This window comes from Dama dama, chromosome 6 (assembly GCF_033118175.1).
Source record: "Dama dama isolate Ldn47 chromosome 6, ASM3311817v1, whole genome shotgun sequence".
Lineage (NCBI taxonomy): Eukaryota > Metazoa > Chordata > Mammalia > Artiodactyla > Cervidae > Dama > Dama dama.
Window position 1 is genome coordinate 1,132,251 of NC_083686.1, and position 24,949 is coordinate 1,157,199.

The window sequence follows — 24,949 nt, forward strand, 5'->3', positions numbered from 1 at the left end:
TCTTCCTAAGAGTAGACTTTTTCTTTCAGTTGTGTTAAAATACACGTAACATTTACCATCTTAACCATTTGAAAAAATTATTTGGCTGTCCTGGGTCTTAGTTGAGGCATGCGTGATCTTTTAGTTGTAGCACAAGAACTCTTAGTTGCAGTGTGTGGAATCTAGTTCCCTGACCAGGGATCGAACCCAGGTCCTCTGCATTGGGAGTATGGAGTCTTGGCCGCTGGACCACAGGGAAGTCCCCCCTCTTAACCATGTTTAAACGTGCAGTTCAGGGTGTTAAGTACATGCACAGTGTTGCAGCCATCGCCACCAGAAGTGTTTCATCTTGTGAACCTGGAACTTTGCCCCTGGTAAAACACCACCTCCCTGATCTCCCCTCCCTCAGATCCTGGTGTCCGCCTTCCTACGTTCTGTCTGTGGATTCGATTACGCACGAGAATGCAGCCACGCAGTGTTTGTTAGTCTCTTGTGACTGGCTGACTGCACTCCGTAAGGCCCTCAAGGTCCTGCCATGGCAGGTGTCCGCCTCCCCTTCCTGTCCGAGGCTTCAGCACGCCTCGCTCTGTGGATGGACATGGGGCTCCGATACCCCCGCATCCCTGCCTTCTGTGCCCTGGAGTGTGTGTTGGGTGGGCTTGCTGGGTCCTTTGGATTCTCTGAGGAAGCCCCGCTGTTTTCCTTCCTGTCCCACCCCCAGTGCACAGGGCTCCCCCCAGGCCCTGCTTTCTGTGTTTTGATAGTGGGTAGCCATCCTCATAGGTGCTGTGTGAGGTGGTATTTCTTTGGGGTTTTGATCTTTTCTTTTTTTGTTTTCGGTGGGGGGAATGCCCTCACTGCACGACTTATAAGATCTTAGTTCCCTGACTAGGGATTGAACCCAGGCTCCCAAGAGTGAGAGTACAGAGTCCCGGGCAGTGGGCGTGCGGGCCTGTGCGCGGGCTGTGTGGCCTGGGGCTGGGCGGGTCTGTGTGTGCCCGCCACCTGCGCTGTGCCCGCCATGGCCCCAGCGGCCACATGTGTGCTCCTGTGCCTTGAGGTCGTCGGCGACTCTTTTTGTCCAGCTAGTCTGATGTGAGCGGGGCTGGGAACCCACTCAGATTTGCCTTAGAAGCCCCTTGTGGGTCCCGGCGGACCGTCCCGGTGTGTGCTCGTTTGCATTGGCTGTCGGTGGGGGCGGTCCCCCACTGCCCGGCTCCCACAGAGCTGGCCCGGCTGCACGCGCAGCCCCCAGGGGTGTCCCCGTGTGGCGGTCCCTCGGGGTGACAGGGCTGAGCTCCGGTGCAGTGCTGTCCGTCGCAGGCACCCCGATGGGGGCACTCAGTCTCGGCGCCCTGCTCTCCCCGGTAGCTCATCTCGGAGGGCCTCCTTGCTGCCGTCGTGGTGTGCTCCTGGTGGTCTGGGGGAACTCTTCCCAGCGGAGTGGGCGCCTGCCTGTTCCCTGTGAGCTGCTTTCACTGGGTGTCCCTAGTGACAGGCTGCTGCTCCCGGGGAAGCCTCTCCACCCGTTGGCCTCAGGCAGCACAGCTGGCCCTGGGTGCCGTGGGCCATGCTTGGCGTGCCCCGTCCAAGGAGAACTGAGTGTCCTTGACGTTGCGCCCCCTCCTCGTCCCTGTGGTCAGCATGGGCCAGGCGGATGGTAGGGAGCCTGCTGCGCCTTGCCCGGCCGTCTGGGCTTAAGCTTTGCTGCCCAGTGGCTGTGGGTGGGCCCGGAGCCCCTGCCCGGCTCTGCTTCCAGCTGTGTCTCAGGTCCTCCCTCTTGTCCTCTGCCCGGGCCTGGCTTTTCACCGGCCGCCTTGGGTGCTGTCGTGGCGGCAGGTGGAGGGGACAGCCTCCGTTTCCCGAGGGCTCTGGGGGCAGTGGCGTGACTTCCTTTCCTCGCCTGACTTTTGTGTTCTGCCACGAAAACCCAGTCCTATATCCTTTCACTTTGTTGTTTTGTGACTCCTGTCATTTCTGTGATATTAGAACTGCCTGTTGGGACCGAAATCACAGCAAACACCATAAATTGCCTCAAAATCCCCGAAACTCCCCAAATGTATAGACAGCTCCATTGGCGTACTCATCTTAGGTTTGAAATTAAGATGTTTCTTTTCTCCTCTTTTTCTAATGCTGCAGTGTTCTGAGACGGAGGCGCCTAGGCTGAATGGAATTCAGCGTCAGGAAAAGCCCTCTCTCTGCTCCGAAGGTGGTGAAGTGCGTGAAGATGAAGCAGGCCCCGGAAGTTCTGGGCGGTGCCAATGGAAAGCCCCCGAGCTGCGACGTGAGCCGAGAGTGCTCCGTGTTCCTGAGCAAAGCCCAGCTCTCCGCCGGCCTGCAGGACGGGGTCGTGCAGAAGTTCAACGGCCATGACGCGCTGCCATTCATCCCGGCCGAGAGGCTAAAAGACCTCACCTCCCGCGTCTTTAATGGAGAGCCCGGTGCTCACGATGCCAAACTGCGTTTTGAATCCCAGGAAGTGAAGGGACTTGGGACCCCACCTCACACTACCCCGGTCAAAAATGGCTCTCCAGAAATTAAGCTGAAAATCACTAAAACCTATATGAATGGGAAACCTCTCTTTGAGTCCTCCATATGTGGCGACGGTGCGGCCGCCATGTCCCATTCGGAAGCAGACGGACAGAGACCAGAGCACAAGGCCCGGAGGAGCCGCAAGAGAAGTGCGCAGTGTGGCTCTTTGCTGGAGCACGGCCTCGTGGAGGCCGCCCTGGTGCCCAGGGTCTCCAGCCCCACGGACAAAAAGGTATTTGTGAGTGAGGAGCTCTGGGCGGGTGGCAGGGGGCCTCGGAGGACACTCGACGACGTGCGAGAGGCGGTAGGAGGTGGGCGTGGCCCCCGCGGCCTGCTCTCTGCTCGCCCTGTGTGCTCGGCCTGGGCGCCTGGCTGTGCTGCGGGGACGCTCACATCCTGTTGAGCAGCACCAAGGCCTGGAGATGAACTGTGAAGACTGAATGAGGTTCTGAATCTGGGCCTGGCCATTCCAGAGCCCTTGGCCTTCAGGCGGTCCTGTTTTCACAGAGCTCCTCTCCGCCTAATGGCGGTCAGCGGGAGACCCCTTGGGCCTTCCTTGGTCTGTGCTGTCTGAGGAGGGGGCAGGCCCGCCGGCCTCCCCTTGGTCACTGTCCACCCGGGGCTCCTTTTGCAGGGGTCTTGCGGATGGCTCACCCCAGTGAGCATGGGCCGTGCCTCCCGCCTGCACACTCTCGGTGCCCAGCGCAGAGTGTGGTGCTGGAGTGCTCATGAATGCGTGTTCAGGCTTCGAAGGCTGGGGTGGGAATGTGGGACGAAAACATGGTGTTTATGCCAGAAGTCTTCAGTGACACACGGGAACCTTGACCCTGGCAGAGGAGCTGCAGAGGGCTCTATGGTGCCCCTGTTCCTGAGGGCTGGTGGTCTGCATTCACAGGGTCTGGCAGGCCTCTGTGTGCTGGTCAGGCGAAGCTCCAAGCCCACTTTGAGGAGTAGGGGCAGGGGCTTGAGGCCAGCTTGGGTTTCTTCTCACCAAGGCCAGAGTAATCACTGTAAAATTATAGTGAGGAATCTTGTTTATGGTCCCACAGATAAGACGGAAAAGGACTGACATTTCCCTGGAGGAGTTGAAACTAATGAAGACCTTCAGGGTTTAAAAGTGTCTGTTGAGAGCTGGGGCGGGGGCGTGGGGCGACTCTGACGCAGTCCCAGTGGTGGCGGCTTGGGCTGATGCGGCCCTGCGTGAAGCCCCTGGTGGGTCCATGCTCCTTTATAGGAAATAAGCTGCCGGTTGGTTTTGTTAAGACTTGGGCAGTCACCTGCTTTTGCCTCTCAGAGTCTGACTTCACCCTCCGAGTGGTGACAAATACTACCTGTCCTGAGGGTGTGGTGGCGAGGCTGAGTGTGATACTGGGATGTTGTGGAATAGCCTGAGAGCCGGCATCTTTGAGAAGTGTGTGATGTGCCTGCTCGGTGCCAGCCCTCACCCCCCGATGAGGCGCGGTGACCACGCTCTCCTCCATTCACACATGTGGGACTGAGGCTCAAAGCAGGTCAGCGATTCGACTGTGCTCAGCCCCCTGACGAGGACGCTGCTCTTGCCAGGCCTTCAGCCTCCTCCTGGCCTGGGTTCTGAGATGCAGTGGCTGAGGCTCAGAGAGCCCAGGCCCTGGTTGGTGGAGGTGGGGCTGGGCCTGCTGCTGAGCCCCTGTGTCCTGGCCCCCCTGGGGTCCTCTCTCCCGAGGACTGACTGTCTATAAGGGCTCAGAGGGGTGGAGGGCCAGAGGATGAATTCCATGAGAATTTTTGTCCAGCCTGCAAATAAAGCTCCACTAAAGGCCTCCCACCAGGCCAAGGAACTGGATTTCTGCAGAAGCCTTTGTAATGTTGGGCACCTCTGTATGCCAGGTACTTGCTGACCTTTTAGCTGAGGGCAGGAGATGAACAGTTTTGATGAAGTGCTATCAGGGCTGTTACCTAAAAAGCAGTGAGGGAACCGTGAGGGAAAGCACACTTCTTTTTAGGTGTGTGTGTACACGTGTGTGTATAGAATCTCTGGTCTGACTCACCCTTGGTCTTCTGTGGATAGGAAGCTGGATTTAGGGGTAGGTACTCGATGTATATCTTGTTCATTTTCAGATTCCCGCTAAGAGAGAATCCTGTCCGAATAGCAGCAGAGACAAAGACCAGCTGCTGAAGTACAATGTCGGGGACCTGGTGTGGTCCAAGGTGTCCGGTTACCCCTGGTGGCCGTGCATGGTCTCTGCTGACCCGCTCCTGCACAGTTACACCAAACTGAAAGGTATCGTGTTTGGGGCTGCTTTTCCATCTTTGTCTTCTGCACTTGATTGTTCTCATCCCCCAGCTTCCTTCTTCCTCTTCCTCCAGCAGCCCTGCTATGGTTCTTTATTCCCCTTTTTTATTGTGCTTTAATGCGCAGACATGAGACTTAGCGTCCTAACCGAGTGCTCAGATAGTGTATGAAATGCATTCACATTGCCGTGTAGTGGTCCCCACCATCTGTGCCCAGAGCTCTGCTCACTCTGTAGACCCGAAACTCTGTGCCCGTGAGGTGGCAGCTCCTCAGTGCCCCACCCCAGACCCTGGCGGCCCCCTCTGCTTCTGGCCTGCTGTCTGTGGTGTGGGTTTGCATCTCCCTAGTGATGAGTGATGTTGAGCATCTTTTCATGTGCCTATTAGCCATTCATACAGCATTTGAATCGGCTTGTTTGTGGGGGTGGGTTGGATTGTTAAATTTTTTGTGGTTCATTTTGCAACTTTGAAGTTAGTGATTCAGACATGACACGTTACTTTTTTTTTTATATCCAACTTAGATATGTACTTTATCTGATTGAATTAGTATTAAAGGAGAATGGTCTCTACCTTGTCATTTGCTTTTCAGGTTTTATGATAATTTATTATTATTTAGATATATAGTAATTACTTATGTTCACATGATTTTCAGAAATTAGTATTTTATATTGCATTTTAGTTTAAAAAATGTCCCAGTTTATTTTATTAGGTGGGGAAAAGGAAAAAAAACTAGAGATAATCATCTTTGGTGTCATGAAACTTAAGTTATAAATCAGAGAAGTTAGAGAACATATTAAGAATGTAATGTGTTATTGATACAGATTAGAGCAGATGCTTAAATAATAATTGGACAATTCATGAAACATAAGATCTCATGTGGTTTTGGAGGAAAAAAAAGAAATCAGGTGATTTAAGAGTCTCATAAGCAGTTCTTCTAGAGTGAAGTTTGACTTTGGTGTGAGGAAGGTGAGGTGTGGAGATGCAGGGTTGGAGCTGGCCGCGTTGGTGCCCAGGTGACGGTGCCCTCCAGCGGCGTGGGCGGCAGGGCGGGGCCTGCCTGGTGTGCCCCTCTTGGCCTCTGGCTAGAGGCCTGAGGCCTGAGCCTTGCCGGGGCCTTGCTGCTGGGAGTGGGGTGCAGCGGTGCCCCCTGGCAGGCAGACTGGGAGGCACAGGTTGGGATGAGAGGCCCTCTCCTGCATCCCGAGACGCCGGCGCGCACGTGCGTGGTGAAGGTGTGCAGGACGCCGGGGCTGGGGAGGAGCCTGTGGGCCCGTTCTGGTTCTGACTCGGTACAGGATGTGTAGCTTCGTCAGCTTGTCAGCATCAGGTTGTCCCTGTTGGGGCTTCCGGGGCCCCAGGATGCACCCCAGAGGCCTCTGGACTTGGTCAGAGTAGGACAGAAGCACCAGTTGAGGCAGAAGCCAGGCTGTCCTGCTGTGGTCGGCGTGGGCCTTCTGACCCGGTGGCAGCCCCCCTCCCAGCTCCAGGCGGTCCGGGCAGCGGCCGTCCAGGCCCCACACCTCCACACTGCTCGTCTGCAGAGCACGTCAAATGCAACCTCTCGGGGTCCTTCTTAGCATTGGGATTTCTGCTTCATTTCAGCCTCCCCACATCTCAGACCGTAGAACTGAAGGCGTCTTTCCATATCTCTTTGTTCCAGCTACTGGGGTTAATTAAGTTCATTACACATTCCCCCGATTTAGGGTTGAGTAGTTTCTATAGTCTACAGCAGCTTCATCCCTTCATGGCAAATAGATGGGGAAACAATGGAAGCAGCGAGAGACTTTATTTTTTTGGGCTCCAAAATCACTGCAGATGGTGACTGCAGCCATGAAATTAAAAAAAGACGCCTGCTCCTTGGAAGAAAAGCTATGACCAACCTAGACCGCATATTAAAAAGTAGAGACATTACTTCACCAACAGAGGTCTGTCTAGTCAAAGCTATGGTTTTTCCAGTAGTCATGTACGGATGTGTGAGTTGGACTATAAAGAAAGCTAGTCACTGAAGAATTGATACTTTTGAACTGTGGTGTTGAAGAAGACTCTTGAGAGTTACTTGGACTACAAGGAGATCAAACCAGTCAGAAGGCTGAGAGCCAGGATGAGTTGCAAGGGGATTCACATGACCTTTGGAAAGTGAAGGGGTCAGAGGAACCTGTGAGACTGTGGGGTTGGCCTGTGCCGTGGCCCCCGCCCAGGAGGTGTGGACCAGAGTGTGTATCCAGTTATCCAGGAAATCAACCCTGAATACTCATTGGAAGGACCGATGCTGAAGCTGAAGCTCTTAATACTTTGTATGTATGACTTTGTGAGTATGACTCATTGGAAAAGACCCCGATGCTGGGAAAGATTGAGGGCAGGAGGAGAAGGGGACGACAGGGGATGAGATGATTGGATGGCATCACTGACTCAATGGACATGAATTTGAGCAAGCTCCAGAAGTTGGTGATGGACAGGGAGGCCTGGCGTGCTGCAGTCTGTGGGGTCACAAAGAGTCGGACACGATTGAGTGACTGAGCTGACCGCAGCTTCCCTGAGTGAGACCGACGCACCGCCGCTGGTGTGCGTGCTCTGGCTTGGTGCTTTTGCGCTTCCGCTTAAGGAACCGCAGCAGTGGCTCCTGGCTGAGGCACGGACTGAAGAGTCGACTGCCAGGGGGCGGCCCAGCTGGCAGTGAGCTGCTCCTCGGTGTCGCTAAGCTCCAGAGATTCTTAGGGCATCTTCCCTAAGTGTGAGAGACAGAGGTGATGATAACGCTACTTTTGGGGAAAGATCTTAGCACAGAGACTGGTGAGCTATCAGATATTATCATCCTCTTTTTTTTTAACTTTTAAAACCAGAGTTTATATTCTATCTACCCCCTCTCCCCTGGTCACCTCTGGGCTTTTTCTGGAAAACATTGCTGTTTGAGCAGTTATCCCCCAGCAGGATCCTTGTGTTTGGTGATCTAATAATTCTGTGCCCACTTTCAGTGGTTTATGTTGCCAAGTATTCCCCCAACTTTCCCAGTGCCAAGTGGGTACATTTGGATTCTGTCTTGTTTTTCATGTGAAACATTTTGTTTATTATTGTTTGTTGTTGTTTTTTCCCCATTTAGAAGCTTTTCAAGCCCACACTTCAGAGTGGAACAGTGAGTGCTGTGGACGTCATCCACTCTCACCTAGACTTGCCAGCCCTTAAATGCTTTGTTTCACCTGCTCTGTCTCCCTCTTTTGTGTATAACTATATTCCCCTTTGCCAGCTCAGCTGAGTGGGTGCTGCACCCATCCTGACTCTTCACCCTAACTTGTCAGCGGGAGTCCTCCCGGAACAAGGCCAGTACCTCGCCTGCGTGTGAGAAAGTGGCCCATCAGTAACTGACCCTTCGTCTCTTGGGGCCTTGCTTAGATCTCCCGGGAGGCTCCAGTGTGGCCATGCAATTGCTCTTTTCTTCACCCTGAGTTTGAGTCCGGGTGCCCCCCAGCCCCTGCGGGTGAGAGCAGACTCGGGCCCGCAGAGGCAGGCGAGCGCCACGCAGGTGGGGCCCAGACTTGGCCCTTTACTGAAGACCTTGAAGGAAGGTTCGGTCCAACAGTGTGCTTCACCAGGAACTAACTGCCTTGGGTTGCAGGGGAGGCAGCCTTGGTCAGCACAGGCCAACTTCAGAGGACTGACAGTGTGCGTTTGGAAAGCAGTTCAGAAGGCTGAGAGCCAGGATGAGTTGCAAAGGGGATGACCTTTGGAAAGCGAAGGAGTCAGAGGAACCTGTGAGACCATGGGGCTGGCCTGTGCCGTGGCCCCCGCCCAGGAGGTTTGGACCAGAGTGTCCAGTGGAGGCTGGCTGCTGTCATGTTGGCTGACCCATGCTGCACTCGGGGCCCGGCTCCCTGACCACCTTCCTCTGAGGTTTGGTCCTCCCTGAGCACCCATTGGCCCGTTGAATGCTAGCTCTCCATTTTTATCCTCTTTTCATGGTTAAGGAGCTGGCACTTTTCTGAAGGTGAGCTCCCTTCTAAAAGGTTACTTATGTATTGAATGTTACAGTCTTCACTCCCTTTAATACTCCCATTGTTCCAGATGTGGCCTCGGGGAGCCCACGAAGTCACTTCCAGCTGTGTGCCCCTGCCCTGGCTCTGTCTGTCTTGGAGCGCTTCCTTATGTGTGCGAAACACGAACCACACTGCGGGCCCCCTTTATACTTTCTTTGCCCCAGTCCTTGAAGCAACTGTTCCTCAGAGGAAGCCTGGGTCCTTTTAGTAGCGAGTGGTGTGTGGACGCCCAGGTCTGGGCTCTGGCTGTGTCCAAGGCCCGGAAGGCAGAGGATGGAGTGTGAGGTGGGTCTGCGGGCATGCTGCCCCCGCTCCCTCTGCGGCACCTGTGATGGTGGGCCTGAGGCTCAGGAGTCCTTGCAGGAGGACGGCATGGAGGAGGGTGGCTTCGGGTGTGGAGCTGGCTGAGCAGGGGCTTGGGAAACGAGGCCTTTTGATTCCTGTAAGATGGAACTCCCTCACCCTACCCCTGATTCCCACCCCGGATTTTCTCTTTGTGTATGTGCTTCTTTTTACTTATCATACTTGGGATTAGAGAAGTACTTGAATCTGAATCAGTAGCAACACATTTAAACTCTTCTTAAAAGATAATTTTATTTATTTATTTTTGGCGGTGCTGGGTCTTCTTGCTGTTCGGGCTTTTCCCCAGGTATGAGTGGGAGCTACTCTCTGATTGCAGTATCTGGGCTTCTCATTGCGGTGGTGTCTTTGCGGCGCACAGGCCTAGGGGCACACAGGCTTTAGTAGTTGCAGTGTGTGGGCTCAGCAGTCGTGGTTCCCGGGCTCTCGAGTGGAGGCTCAGCAGTCGTGGTTCCCGGGCTTTCGAGCACAGGCTCAGCAGTCGTGGTGTGTGGGCTTAGTTCCTGCACAGCATGTGGGATCGTCCCAGATCAGGGATCAATCCTGTGTCTCTTGCGTTGGCAGGGGGATTCTTTACCACTGAGCCACCAGGGAAGCCCACACTTGAGCTATAAAAACTGAAGCAGAATCTTATGTGTGGAAGAGAGCACAGCTGTTTAGAGTTCAGATTTCCTTTGCAAATCTAACAGTGTTTTTGTCATTTGTAGCAGCAGAACTTGTCTTGGCGACTGCCTGCCAGGGCATGCAGATGGACGAGCCAGCAACTCTGAGGCCTGACCCTCTAGGTTGGAATCAGGAGATGAGTGGTGTTTTGGGTATTACACTGTGAAGAAGATTGGATTCTTTTGCACCTGGGAACGTTACCATCTCCCTGGTGCACCTGGATCCTACTGGTCTTCCCTTTAGATACTGGGGCATCAAGTCAGCTTCTCTTCTGTTATGGAGATTTTAATTTTCACCTTTTCTGTGTTATGGAAAGGAACCCTCATTGCTGTATTTCTAAATTACAGCATTTTCTGAAAATACTACACGTAATCTGACTTTCTCACCTTTGGAGTTACTTGATACTGTGATTTTTCCTTTCTGCTTGTTCTGTCAACTAGAAAGAGAGGTGTGTGAGGATTTCCCACTGTGGTAGTGGATGTGCCCTTTTCTATTTGAGATTTTGTCAGTTTCTACTTTACCTGGTTTGAGGTTCTGGTGACCTCCAGGGACCGAAGCAGGAAATATGGACCTGGCCATCATTGTTCTTTGTTTCCCATGGAGCAGACTCTGGTCTGCTTGGTCTCACTCAGGTTCAGGATCCACCTTGTGTTTGATGGGCCGTGATGGGGAGGAAGCGAGTGCAGTACAACGTTAAAGTGCCTCAGCTAGTGGTGGAGGCCAGGTTCTCTCAGGAGGGAGTGTAGGTGGGGCCTCAGTGACCAGTGTTTTCCTTCCAACCGTGAGGATGAAAATCCAAGGTCACAGGGAGGAAGGGTTGCTAACAGGTGGTGGGACAGTTGGTTAATTATGGTGGTCAAAGAAAGTAAGGAATTCACCTCTCAATTTGGACCAAAATAAAATTCAGATGGATTAGAAAAAACCTTAAAAATAAGAGAAAGTTGGGTTAGGTTTGTTGTGAAATTTCTAAGCAGAAAAGAACTTTAAAAATGTTAAATTAATTTCATAAGCTTGGGATCAGCCTGTCATATTCTCTGATTTTCTTTTTTTTCCAGCTGACATGTAAGGAGCATTTTTACTGTCTTTAGCTATTTATTTTAAAAAATTATGTGTGTTCATATTATATGTTCAAATATGTACCATAACATATTTTTCTTAATTATGCAAATGCTATGGCGTATATCTATATTCATTTTCATGATCAAGAGAAGGTCTTTTGAAATACTAAAATAATGGAAGAAGTCACAAATCTCTTGACATAGTTTTGAACCTGAGCTATTTTAAAATCAAAGAAGTATACGTACTTATAAACAAGTCAAATTGTCCTGAGAGATTAATAGTGAAAAATAGTTCCCTGTCCTCCCCAGAAGTAATTATTTTTAACTCTTTAAACATTTTCTTTTGGTTTCAGCTACTCTCTTATCATCTAGATATCTTCTGTTGACTTTCTATTATGGTAAATGAAGATTGATCTCTTCAATAATATCCTGTTTCTTTCCCTTCCATTCTTCCCATATAATTAACTCACTGTTTTTATTACATCAAACATCAGTGTTCATTTAATTTTGACTATGTAAATATCATTCAGTGAAAAACTCAGCTGTGTTCTGTAATTGCGTTTTATTTCTTGTACAACCTTTTGTCTTTTTTCTGGAGCTAACTATTGCATTTCTTGTGAAATTGTATAGTTCGCTGCCATTTAGCTTTAGTTTTTTCAAGTATTTATTCTTCTGTCTTTAAAACTCATCCTATCATGTGGTGAGTTTCTCTGATTGGGGGGAAAAATGGAACGCTGTGTTCGAGTCCCGCTTCCTTTCTGCTTCTTGGATCTCCTTCACCCGCCTTCTGCACCGCCTGGTCTCCTTCCGTGCGGCCTCTGTCCCCTTGCTCGCGCTCCTGGAGCCCCGCTTGCTCCTGCCTCACTGTCTCTGGCCAGCAGGCACCTGAGACTCTGAGATGCTTTCCTGGTTACCGTATTGTTTCTGTGGCTCCACGCTGTGCTCTTTCTTGGTCAGTTCTCCTTTTTTGCTGCAGCGTGGTTTTTGGCATCCTGAGGAAGGGGTGGGGGGTCACTCTGAGTTCCTGGGTTTGGAGGATGCGGCTATCATCACACTCGATTTTCGGGTTGGCTGGGTGTGGAATTTTATGTTGAACATAATTCTCAGCATTTTGAAGGTGTTATTGCATTTCCTTCGAGCATCCAGAGTTGCTGTTCTGCTTGTCATTTCACGAACATGGAGCTGTCTCTTCCTCCCCAGCAGCTTGGCTGTCCCCAAGGTGTGCCCGGACGTGGGTGTTGGGTGCAGCGCTGGGAGGGGTTGGTTCTGATGCGTGCCCCTGTGTTTGGTGATTCCCTGATGGGTCTCTCTGTTTTTCTCTGTGGAAGGCCAGCTATTTGGGTCTCACATCTCCTGTACAGATTGATCCTGTCGGTTTCTTATTAGAGTAGGTGTTTTCACTTTTAACTTTTTTCTTCTTTCTGGGAGATTTCCTACCTTTCCACCGAAATTTTCTTCTTGAGTTTTATTTTCGTGGTTGTATTGTTAAATTTCGAATGGCGCTTTCTCTCTGTTGTCCTCTTCTGACAGCAGACTAGAGTTCGTCTCTGTCAGGCGTCATCTCCTGGCGTGGTGTCTGTGGCCCTGCAGAGACTGTTGATTCTGTGTGTTCTCTGGGTCTGGGTCTGGGGTGCCTGCGCTGGGCCTTCTTCCAGTGGACGGCACTCAGCTGCCTGCGGCCTGTAGGGGGCGCTGTTGGCTTGTGTTAGAGGCGCTGACTGGCTGGTGGTGCCTGGTTGAGGGAATCTCCAGCTTCTGGGGCAGAGACAAGGTGGGAAGTTCTTCCTGTGGTGTGCTGGTTCCCCGGGAAGTGTGCTTTGCTGCCTCGTGTCCGGCGTGCTGTGTGAGGGGACAGGGACCGGGGTTCCCCAGGGGCAGCCCTTCTTTCCTCACCCAGCTCCCCGTCTGCACCGGGGGTGTGGCTTCTCCAGCATCTGGGGGGACTCCGTGGCCTCGAGCTGCCCCCTCCCCATACCACCCCCCAGCGTGGTGAGGGCAGGGCGGCCTGGCTCCCCAGCTGATGTGGGGGGTGCTGGGATTGGAACCCACGCTGCCCGGCCCTCGCTGGTGTCGTCTCTGCTCTGACTGACGTAGTATCCTCTTCGGTGGCTCTTGGAAGGGAGGAGATGAGAAGTGAATCTGGTCAGCGTTCTGTCCCGGTCGACTTTGAACCCTATCTAAGTCTTGCAAACATATTTCCTCTTTTGCTGTAGAGTGTGGTGGGGGAAAAAAAAGGATTTATTTTGAGGTTAACAGAGTCCAATAGTACCAAGTAAAACGACTTCAAGGCCGCTCCTAACTTGATATCAGTAATTATTAATAGATTTGCCTAATTTCATCCCAAATTCTAACTTTCAAGTTCTAACATTTTATTTTAAAAACTAGGTCAGAAAAAGAGTGCACGCCAGTATCACGTACAGTTCTTTGGTGATGCCCCAGAAAGAGCTTGGATATTTGAGAAGAGCCTTGTAGCTTTTGAAGGAGAAGGACAGTTTGAAAAATTATGCCAGGAAAGTGCCAAGCAGGCACCCACGAAAGCTGAGAAAATTAAGGTGACAGATGTTCCTTAAGTACAATTTTAGACCAAACTTTTATTTTCATTCTTAATGATGTGTCTTGCTTTGAACTTGTGGCTGCCTGAATCCGTGTGATGGCCTCTCACGTCCGTCACTGCTGGCTTTGCCTGGTGCCGTGTGTCCCACAGCACGGCGGCTTCGGTGGACACACGGTTTATCCTGTTTACTCCGTGATGACTCCCAGGGGCAGTCTTTCTAAGTTTTGTTTTCCTTTATGTACACACACACACACACACACACACACACACACACACACACATGATAATATATATAAGTATTAATTGTAATTGCAGTTGATTTCTAGTTTAAAGAAACAGTAGAGTTATACTGGTCTGAACTCTAAAACCTTCAAGTTAATTGGTTTTTATAGTTTTTGATTTCTAAATTTACCTGAAATTCTAAAAGTATCCTTTAAAGTAGGTTAATTTTTAATGTTTGTTTGATGAAACTTACACATGTCTCATGTTTTCTTTGCAGCTGTTGAAGCCCATTTCAGGGAAGTTGAGGGCCCAGTGGGAAATGGGCCTCGTTCAGGCTGAGGCCGCCGCGCGCATGGCGGTAGAGGAGCGGAGAGCCAAGTTCACCTTCCTCTACGTGGGGGACCAGCTCCGCCTCAACCCCCACGTGGCCAAGGAGGCGGGCGTGGCTGTGGAGTCACTGGGAGAAGCGGCAGAGCCCTCAGGAGCTGGGGAAGAAGCTGCAGACAGCCCTAAGTCCTCGGGGGAGGAGGGCGCACCCGTCAAGAGGAGACGGAGGGCCAAGCTGTCCGGCTCCGCCGAGAACCTCCCTGGCGACCCAGGGCCGGGGCGGGCCACGCCGCAGAAGACGGCCGAGGCCGACTCCAGGAGGGGCGTGGGGTCCCCCCCCGGCAGGAAGAAGGCCACGGCTCCCACCCCGAGGAGCAGGAGGGGCGACGCGGCGTCCCAGTTCCTGGTCTTCTGTCAGAAGCACCGGGACGAGGTCGGTGTGGGGACGCTCTGAGGGCTTGTGCTTTGTGCGGGGGTCTGCCCGTGAGGCCGGTCCTCACAGCGCCCGGCCCCGGCCCCCAGCGCTGTCGGCCCGGCCGTACTGTGCCTCCTGTACATGCGGGTCTCAGGGGCAACTGTCGTTAGGGGGAAGCCAGTGCGACCCTTGGGGGGCAGAGATCCTTGCCTTTGTGCTCTAGAATATTCCTCCCAACTATGGTGGGAAGGTCCAGGGACAGCGGGAGGTGGGCTGCTCTTTGCTAGAAGCTTGGCCTTATCCTGACCTCCAGCCCAGGTTGGCGCCTTCTCCAGGAGGCAGCTCAGAAGCCTCAAGGAGGTGGTACAGGGTTGGATTTACGGAACCTGATGCTGCCATGGGCCTGGGCATGTCAGGCACCTGCTGCCGTGGTATGTGAAGGGCGGCATGGTGTCAGCAGCTAAACATTTGTCTAGTTTTCTTAATCGTTTTCATAGAGTGGACCGAGCTTATTTGGATATCGTCAAGTCTTGAGTCCTCTTTAAGGGCTCAGACCGGCATTTTGGTTCTTTGCTGTTACTCGAAATGAGTGGGTTGTTGGGACTTTTCTCAGGATTGCAAGGCAGATGTGATGTTAGAAAGCCTGTTGTGATTCGTCATTGTAGATTAAATAATCATCTCAGTAGGTGGAGAAAAACATTTGATAAAAGTCATTGCTTTCTTCTGGTCACGCCGTGTGGCTTCCGTGGTCTTAGTTCTGTGACCAGGGATTGAGCCTGAGTGGTCGGCAGTGGGAGCATCGAGTCCTCACCCCTGGACCACTGGGGAGGTCCTTAGTAGTGATTGCTTTTTGATACAAAGTTAGCAGGCAGGAGTAGAAGGGAACGTCCTTCTGTCTGCTGAGGGGTGACTTTCAGAAGCTGTTAGCATCGTGGTGGTTGAGGAGACTTCAGAAGCGTCCTCTCTCGAGTCATGAGCAAGGCAGGTGCCGTCACTGGTGTCAGCAGGAGGGGCCCCGCGGCAGAGCCCAGCCCGGGGAGCGGCTGACACGGGGCAGCCAGCGCAGGGGCCGGGGCGCCACGTGGCTGTGAGGCTACGAGGAGGGAAGGTGACAGAGCAGCTGTGACTTTGGAGAAAAGCCACTGATGTTGCAGCAGACCTCAGTAGAGAGTAATAGGAGGGTTCACTATTCTGAAGCTAGAGTTGTCATCCCCCTCTGTTAACTCTAAGTCCGGTGTGCTCCCGGGAAGCTCTCAGCAGGAATGTCTCTGCCTTTTAAGCAGATGCTAGCATAGCCATGTTGGAAGGGAAGCTCAGCCCGAGGACTCGCCCTGCACAGAGGAAGCTCTTATGCAAACAGTGGCTCTGCAGCTCAGGACGGGCGCTGGCCCACACTGCTGACTTCAGAATTCAGCAGCTCCAGGAGGAGAGTTCTGTCAGTGTAGGAGAGGGAGGGCTGCTTCAGCCAAACAGTTCACAGACCGTGAAGGAACGTTGTTAAAGTGAAACGAGAGCTCCGTGTGCAGAGCTCAGGATAGTCCTGGAGGAGGAAGAGGAGAGGCTTTGAGAAGAGCAGGTCCCAGAAGACCCTGGGTGCCAGTGAGCACAGAGTGGCTGCTGAGCCTGGGCCGGGGCGATCCACACGTCATGGTCACCGCACGGCCAGCACTTCTGTGACCAAGGGCCGAGGCTGCGGTGGGAATCCACATGCAAGGCTGTGAAGGGGCATTCCTTACATCTAGCTTAAAGAGAAATTTGGCAATATCTAGTGAAACTGAAGATGCACATTCTTTTTGTCTTACAATTTCAGCCCTAGGGATTTGCCCTGGAGAAATTTCACCCTCGCACGGTGTTCAGAGCTGTAAGGTGTTCTGGTAAGGCCCAGCAGGCGGTGGTCTCCTGCGGCATTGCTCAGACAATCATGAAGGTGGCCTCACTCCACTTCCAGGATAGGGACCCTCAGATCCCATCACGACAAGAGTGAAAGTGTAGCACGCTCGCCTGCTGCCAGCCTGTGCCTCCTTGCCTCCCGCGCCGGTCCACAGAGGCTGGGCGTATCCAGGCCCGTGCCTGCTCAGGTGCCAGGCAATGCTGCCGTGACAGCCCTGCCCGTCAGCCAGGCTCGCGCCGGTTCCCCACCTGCATCTCCCTAGAATCTCACTCATCCGAGTTCATGAGCGAGACCTCAGGCCGCTTTCCGGAGGATGCCCTTTTTGCTGTGGGGACCCAGATTGCTCTTAGTCAACCCTCCTAGCACTAAGGTACGTGCCAAGAGCAGGCAGGCCGACCATGCAACCGGTGCTGAGGGGCTGTGCCCAGAGCCCAGAGCCCTGAGGCTCAGTGCGCCTCTCTGTCTGAGCTTCCCGCCAGAGCGTTGCTGTGAGCACCCCAGCGCACGCTCACTCCAGACGCCCGCCTGGCCCTGGCCTTGTGGGCTGGGGCCCACAGGCCCGCCCTCCTGCTGGGTGCGGGGCTGGGCTGGTCTGAGGGTCTGGTGCTGTCGGGATGGTGTTTGCCTGTTTGCAGGTGTGTTGTGCTGGCTCCGTAGTAAGTGACACTGGTCTTGAATGCAGGAAACTGCTGACTCCAGCCTGTAGAATGATCTGGCTTTTCTAGGTGCTCTTTTCCTATGGAGAGTGGCCGTGCACCCCAGGGTGGTTTTTGTTTGGTTGTTACTGAATCGGTGGCCGGCCCTGGAGGGATGGAGTGGATGGAGTCTCCTTTTCTGGACTCACTAGGTAGAAGACTGTGCCCGTTGAGGACATCTGGTCACCACTTGCTGCCTGTTTTTAAAAATCAGTTTCCAACTCTCTTCTTGCACATGAAGACGAGCGCCATGCTTCTGGCAGTGGCTTGAGTTCTTTGTCACACGCTTTGCTCGTTAGTCTTCGTCCAAGCAGGCTTAGATTGGCCACGCCGCCCTGGCTCCTCCTGGGGTCCAGCTCCCAGGCTGAGGACTCCCCCCACGTCCAGCTCCCCCTGAGGCAAGGGAGAGGAGCGTGCAGGATGCGGGTCCATGGGGCAGAGGCCCCTGCAGGGACCAGGGCGGGGGCACGACCCCCAGCAGCCAAGCGGTGCCCGCATGTGGTCTGCAGGCCTCCCGCTGGGTTAGCCTAGCACGTCGTGTCAGTGGCTCACCTGTTGTTGGCTGTGCGGGGCCTCAGTTGCGGTATGTAGGCGTCTCTGGCTATGGCGCACGCTCAGTAGTGGTGCTTGGGCTTAGCTGGCCTGCGGGACCTCAGCGCCCAGACCAGGGACTGAGCCCCCGAGTTCTGAGCCTCCGGACCACCGGCCGAGTCCCCAGGAGCAGCTTTACTGGCAGGTGTTTTCAACACAGTTTCTGATTTTTAAAGGATCTTTTCCCACTTTATCTGACCCTGATTTTTACAGCTCCTTTAGAGGGTGGCAGTGTTTAGTCTCAGTTCTTTGGATGTACATTTGTATTGGGTTCCTGTTTGGGTCACCTCAAAGCTCAGTGGCCTAAAACAACCACCTGCGTTGATGATCTCAGAGGCTGTGGTTTGCACAGCGTGGCGGTTCTGCCTCAGCGTCTCTCGTGAGGTCGCTTTAAGATGTCGACTTGGTGGGGCTGCGTCACCTGAGGACTGGCCTGGGGCTGGGAGCCCTCCTCAAGGTGCCACATCTGCGGCCACGGGGCCTCTGTCCCGCACCGGGTGGCCTCTCCAGTAGCTGGGGGTGTGGGGGGGCGGGTGTCATCACAGCAGGAGGCCAGCCCCCCAGCAGGTGGCCCCTGGGCCGGGCGGAGGCCTTCCCCGCCCTGTACTCAGGAGGCTCTCAGGGCACATGTGTGCAGAGGGAGAGCCTCCTTCTGGAGTCTCAAGTTGCGCTGTGGGCTTGTGAGTACCTGGCTTTCCATGTTTCCTTTTTCCAAGGAGGGGAAGGTTTCTGTAACTGTGAAGGGACCCAGGCAGCAGGGGGCTGGCGCCACCGGGAGGGGCACCCTGACGCTGCCCACTGGCCTCTGCGGTGCGGGGGACGTGCTCGGGCAGGAGCCTCAGAGGGCAGGAGGGCGGGTGGGCTGGGTGGGTAAACACTGTCTCAGGGGCTGAGGGGCCGCCTGGCTACGGGGATGAGACCCTCAGGGAGGCTTCCCGGCCTGAGACTCTCACGGGGGGCACCCCTCCTCCCTCTGGAAGCTCTGGGGGAGCAGAGAGGGTAGGGCTCCGGGGGCAGAGGGGGCCTGGGAGGAGACTGGGATGGGGGTGTTGACGCTGGTGGTGCCGCCTCCCAGCGAGCTTGTCAGCAGCCCTTCGGTTCCCCATGTCCATCAGGGTATAGTTGAGCCCTTCCTGAAGCATCTTCTGGAGGCTGTTCCCGCTGAACTTGATCTTGACCAGGCTGTGGAAGTCTTCCTCTGGGACGACCGCTACCTTCCCAGCTCCGGGTGGCTGCCTTCCCTGCCCGCCTCTTCCCCGTGGGCATCTGGCCCCAGGCCGGGCTCTGCTCAGTGGCTCCCTCCTCATCCCGTGCCCAGACTCTGTCCCGCTGCACCTGGCCCACCCCCGCCCAACACGGTTGGCTCGCTGGGGAGGTCAGGACTGACTGCTGGCTTTGCGTATTCTCGTGTGTCTAAGGTAGTTTATTAAAGGAGGCGGTGGTCACTGCGGAGCGCACACCACACTTCAGGCCCATTGCTAGTGCATTTTCATGAGCAACTATGTTCGGTGAGGTTGGAGTGGTGACCCCTTCTCCCATGGCCAGGCCCCCTTGCAATGAGAGGGGTGCAGGGCGACGGGGGGAGCGGACTGGGACCAGCCCGACCGATACCTGTCGCCCCTGTGCCAGCTGTGCTGGGTGGCGTCCTGGTGAGCCCGTGGGCAGAGTGAGTGGTCATTGCTTCACTGACCTACAGCAAGGCCTGACCGTTGGCCTGCCCGGGATGCCCTGGCTAGTTTCGGCATTTAACAGTGTAGAGTCAGTTCTTGGCTCCTGAGCCGTCAGTACCGGGTGGGCTGGGGCTGCTCTGTGGCCGCAGCGTGCGGCCTTGCTCTTCTGTCGGTGATCCTCAGGCTGGGGCGCGCAGACACGCACGGAACCTCGGGAGAGCAGAGCGGCGCCCCTGGGGTGGAGGGGCCGTGGCCGTGGCCCCGCCTGCCCCAGTCCTCCTCACGGGGCAGCAGGCCCTGCTGGTCACCATGGGAAAGGGGTCCCCAGAGCGCTCTGCGACCCTGCGCCCAGGGAGCACGGCCCCTTGGCCTGCTCGCCACCCTCCAGGCGCGTACCTGGGAGCATGAGGGTTGGTGCTGCTACAGCGAGCATGCTGGCCAGAGGGGCGTTTCCTGCTGCCGGCTTCTCCAGGGTGCCTGGGAAGTCGTAAGGTACCCGTGATTGACTGATTTTGGGAATGTGTACTGTCTTGTCTTTCATCATTTATCATGTCCTGCATTTATACAGATACAGTTGAGTTATTTCCACCAGGCCTGATTTCAGTGAGTTACGACATCATTAGACACCGCTTTCCTTTGGAGCTTTTCTGGGACGCGGTTCCAGGGCATGGAGGTGAGTGTGCCCGTGGCGCCTTCCTACCGCCCCCTGCTGTGCCCGCAGGTGGTTGCTGAGCACCCGGATGCATCTGCCGAGGAGATCGAAGAGCTGCTCGCGTCGCAGTGGAACATGCTCAATGAGAAGCAGAAGGCGCGCTATCACACCAAGTTTGCGCTCGTGGCTCCGCCCCAGTCCGAAGAAGACTCTGGTAATGGCGCCTCTGTGCCCACGTCCTCTGCTGGGTCTGCCCAGCGCACCGCGGTCACGAGAAAGCCACCCGAGCGCGTTGTCGCCGGAGTCGCGCAGTGGGCATGTGAGGGAGGCAGGCAGCCCACGTGGCCTCTAGGGCCAGAGGCGCGCCTGATGGGCCAGGGTCAGGCCTCCTGGTGGGGGCTGCGCCTGCCCACCACATTCCTGGGGCAGGGCTGTGGGCTTGGGAGCTCACCAGGTGAGGAGGCTGGCCATGGCCTGGTGGTGGGTGTGGGCAGCTTCTGGTTGTCACTGTGAAAAAGCAAAGTGTCCCTTCACCCTGGGCCCTTGTAAGAGGAGGGAGGATTCATACGGAGCCTGGGGACACGTGTGCTGCATCAGGCATGCCATCTGCGTGCTGGACGCCCACGCTGGGGACGGACACCCCTGATATGGATATAAGTGGCATGTTCGGGTGTCAGTTGAAATACAGAAGAAGCCTACGTCTCTTGAGGCTCGTTCCTGAGGCGCTTTGGAGAAGCCAGGTGCAGGGCGTGCACGTGGGGGCCAGAGGCCAGCTCAGGAGGAGAGGGCCGCTCGCCCGTGTGCCCCAGTGACCCCACCCTGGTTGGCGGGCTCTAGACCCCACAGCACCGTCCAATGACACCAGTAGTAAACTTTGCTCGTGTGTGCAGAGTTGGTTGCAAATGCTACAATTCAGAATAGCAGGATGTTTAGGATTTGTGTATTTTTTTTAAAAGGCAGACATTTACTAAACAGTTCATCAGTGCGTAAATCTAGGAAAGTGTTCCTTTCCAGTGACTGCTGATTTAAGAATAGGTGGGCTTTACTGAAGCCAGAGTCTCCTCACCCCGGAGGGGTGAGTGTGACCTGAATATCCGCTGTGTCACCAAGGACCGTCTGAGTAATGGGCAGGTGCGGTCCCTGCCCCCGGGATGTCCAGTGTGTTTGCCCTGCTGGCCTCGAGCTCTCCTGCAGGGCCGACGCCCAGGATGCTCGGCCAGGCGCGGTGCCCGCTGTCCCATCCTGTCGGTGCTGGGTTCACAGGTGCCCCTCCTGCTTGTTTCCGTGAGAGATGCCCTGGCAAGGGGAGCGCCTCCCTTGATAGGGAAGGACAGTGACTTCACCACCCTGGGGGTTCTTTGCCTGGCGTGCAGATGCTGAGGGGTCCTGGCAGCTCAGGCCAACCTTGGCCCTTGCTGGTTCCCATCAGGCAGCAGCTCGGTGGCCCCACCAGCCACGGCTCTGCAGCCTCTCCCGGTGTTCCCTGAGGCCACCCGGCGTTGTGCGGGCCCAGAGCTCGGCGAAGGCTGCTCTGGGCGGTTCAGCCGGTCTGGGTCCAGCGCTGGTGACGCCGGCGTGGCTCTCCGCGCACACTGCCGGGCCTTCATGTTGAGCAGCGCCTCCGGACGCAGGGACCTGAGCCTCTGGTCACTGTGCCCCGCGGCCCCGGCAGGGCTTGAGGGTGACGGTGCCCTCCCACGGGATGCCGGTGGGAGGCGAACAGTCCAGGAGGAAACCCTGAATCTCTGTGATGCAGTCCTGCACATGCAAGTCCTGGGTTTGCATTGAGTAGACCTCGGCGTGCTCAGATCAGCCCTCTCTCTAGACCTGCACTCTCAGCCTACGTCTTATCTCTCTGTCAGTGCTGTTTGGACCCCTTAAGTCTCGGGTCAGGTGGTCACCCTGAGGACACCTAATGTGCACTGTCCACAATTGCGTAGAAAGTGCTTAGTTTGCAGATGGACGTGTTTTCCTTAAGATGCTTCTTTAAGGAAATGTGTTAAAAGTAGCAGGTCGTTTATATTTTTTAAGTTTGACTTAAATTCTACTAGTCTTTGAACGTAAGTGAAGGATTTTCTCAAATTCCTGGGTACATTTATGCTGTGTAACAGATGGCAGGATGCTCGCCTCTGGATGAGATCAGGGTTTCTGCTCGCCATGTGGGACGTGCCCAGAGCTCCACTTGTGACCCTTGGGCCCGGAAACGAGCAGGGTTTCGGGGGGCCCGTCACAGCTGGACCTGCACCTGAGCGCGCTGGGCGGCTGCTTGGCGCCCTAGAGGGTGGTTTGTGGAAGGGTTTTCACGTCGGTTTCCCCATCCCCATCCCAAGGTAACTTAAATGGGAAGAAAAGAAACCACACAAAGAGGACCCAGGACCTGAGCGAAGACGCTGACGTTGAGGAGGCCCCCAGGAAGAGGCTGAGGACCGACAGGCACGGCCTGCGGAAGGTAGCTACGCCGGGCTGAGCCGCGGGGGTGTCCTTGGGGAGCGCCTTCCTGGAGGCCGCTGAGCAGAGCAAGTGTTTGTCTGCCAGGGGATTCAGCAGGTCTGAACACTGGTAACACTGGATGTTTTTGAGTCAGCAAAATCGCATGTTTAAAGTAACTCTTCAGTGAAGGCTGTGTTAGTCCATGTGTAAATACTGAGTTGACAGATGAACGTCATAGTCCACTATCTGTGTTAGTCTTCAACAAGAAGTTGAAAAATCCATTAAAAATAGGTTTTATGTACTCACCCCGTTTATTAGTAATTCCTGTAATTGTGTACACAATCAGGGATACTAGGCAGGCTGTGCAGACCAGTTTGGTGCAGCAACAAGGTACTGATGTAAAGGCAGCCCCAGGACCTGCTCAGCGGGGGCTGGTGGTGTCCAGGGCATGGCCGACCTGGGGCCTGGAGGAGCGCGGAGCTGACCGAGGCCCGGGCACTCAGGGAGCCGGGCCTGCTGTGTCCGGCGCTGGTGCTCGCGCGTGAGGAGCACGCGGGCCATGCCAGGTGCTCTGTCGTGGGACCCAGGTAGGGTCGTCACGAAGCGAGGTCATGGCTGAGCGTGTGTTTATCTAATGGTAGTTCTTCCAGGGTAGTTGTACTCTGATTTATCATTTTGAGTGTGACTTTAAACTGTCCTTTTTTGGCTTTGCTGTGCGGCTTGTGGGGTCTTTTCGTGGTGGGATGTGAGATCTTAGCTCCCCGACCACAGATTGAACCTAGGCCCCCTGCCATGGAATAACTAGCAGACTGCCAGGGAATTTCCCAAACTGTCTTTCACTGATCTGAATCGAGAAGTTGTTCTTTTTATTGTTTTATTTCAAAGACTGGAAAATAAATCCCATGTATTGCTCAAGCACAGAAATGTAGCCACCACATCATCTGTCTTATTTCTTTATAGGTGTATTTGCAGTTCAGAGGAGCAGGCAGGCCCCGCCCGGTTCTCTTGGCTCGGAGAACGTTGTCCCGGGGCCCTTGCTGGCTCCAGCAGTGAGCTAGCTAATGAGCCAGGTGACCCCAGCACTCAGCCATCCGTGTCCAGTGACTAGGGCCTGGGCTGAGCGTCTCCTCTGGCTGCTGCCTTGGAAGTGGTCCTTTACTGGCAACCACGCAGACACTGGTTGCTTTGGAATATTTGTATAAGTCATTTACCTAAAAAAAAGTGTGACCCCGGACTTTTGAAATATCAAAATTCATATTAAGTAGCTAGATAGAAATTCACTAACTAGTAGCTCAGGAAGTACTGCGTGACTTTAAACAGAGTGGTGCTGTTGGCTCGGTTTGTACGAAGCTCACTGAGCCGCCTCGTGTGTCACCCCCAGTGCGTCCTGAGCGCTGGGGCGGCCAGGGCGCGTGCTGCGTGCTGCGCCTGCCGCTGGGTCCCTGCGCCCGCGTCCCCGCTGGGGTCCACAGCCTCCTGGGGCAGGGGTGCCAATGTGCTGTCCAGACCACATTGTTATTTGAGCACTAGACACATGTTCATGATACTTCTTAAAATTCTTCTTTGCTATTCCGTTGTGAAATGTGTCTTTTGATGGTCTCTGTGTGTGAGCTTTATGTGGAGCTGGTCTCAGAACCGGAAACCATCAGTGAGAGGGTGGAGTTATCCCGGGCTTGCCCTCGAGTAGGAGGGTGGCTCCTCTGAGTCAGTCTGCTGCAGTCCGCAGACAGGGTGGGCAGTGCACCGAGGAGGTCCCACGGGAGGCTCTTCGAGTGCGTAGGGTGGGGTGGGCAGGAGATCGGCCCCTGTGAATGGAGAGGGGTCGGTGGGCAGCCACGATGCGTGTGCGGAGCACATGTCCACAGGAGCGTTTCTGCGGTACAGCTTTCCAGCCACTGTGTTAGTTCCCATTGGAGACTTTCTTTCTTTCTTTGCTTTATCTTTGTTCTTCCCTCCTTCTTCCCTCTCTCCTTCTTGTTTTTTTGTAACAGAGAGAGATGATCACTGACAAAACAGCCCGCACGAACTCTTGCAAGGCCCTTGAGGCAGCGTCCTCGCTGAAGAGCCAGGCAGGTAATGTGGTCAGCACTGCTGCCAGGCCCCCCGGCTGGGCTGGGGATGCAGCGCCAGCCCTGTCCTCAGGGAGCCTCCCTGGGGGCAGGGACGGCGGGTGAGCGGGAGGCCAGGCTTGGAGGCTGAGCTGGAAGGAGGCACCCGTGCTGCAGGGCCCTTGCTCTGGTGGGAAATTCCTGCAGTGCTTGGCCGCTGCTCACCCAAGTTGCTCTTCTGACTTCTACTTGGCTTTACTGTCTTCAGTTTAAAGTCATATTAGAAAGGTGATTCAAATCAGAAATGTCCAGGCTTGTGACTTGATGGTACTAGCTGTTGTGGTAAATTCCACTGTTTTTAGTACCCAGTTCTCCATGTGTATTTGCTAAGGTGAAAGTAATGAACTAATTATCTCTGTTATATGTGTTGAAGAAATTAGCTTAAAATATTTGGGAAAAATAGCTGTCAAAATAATAAAGAGGAACAGGCCACCTTTTTTTTTTTTTTTTTTAACCTTTTCATTAATTATGTTTTTGATGTATCTGTCTGAAGAAAGCTTACC

At 54.4% G+C, this 24,949-nt stretch overlaps 1 protein-coding gene across 4 annotated transcripts in view; it reads left to right on the forward strand.

Annotated features, from left to right (window-relative positions):
- NSD2 (nuclear receptor binding SET domain protein 2) overlaps positions 1-24,949 on the forward strand; it is a 71,490-nt gene that overhangs the window by 24,734 nt on the left and 21,807 nt on the right. For 3 of the 4 annotated variants that reach the window (XM_061145365.1, XM_061145366.1, XM_061145368.1), the window contains 7 exons: positions 2,119-2,743; positions 4,609-4,771; positions 13,277-13,443; positions 13,945-14,427; positions 19,978-20,122; positions 22,239-22,357; positions 24,330-24,411. In XM_061145365.1, the coding sequence (XP_061001348.1) occupies positions 2,147-2,743; positions 4,609-4,771; positions 13,277-13,443; positions 13,945-14,427; positions 19,978-20,122; positions 22,239-22,357; positions 24,330-24,411 (1,756 nt within the window). In that variant the 5' untranslated portion in view covers positions 2,119-2,146. Of the gene's footprint in view, positions 1-2,118; positions 2,744-4,608; positions 4,772-13,276; positions 13,444-13,944; positions 14,428-19,977; positions 20,123-22,238; positions 22,358-24,329; positions 24,412-24,949 lie in introns of those variants that run through there. The other variant, XM_061145367.1, reaches the window with a different exon arrangement.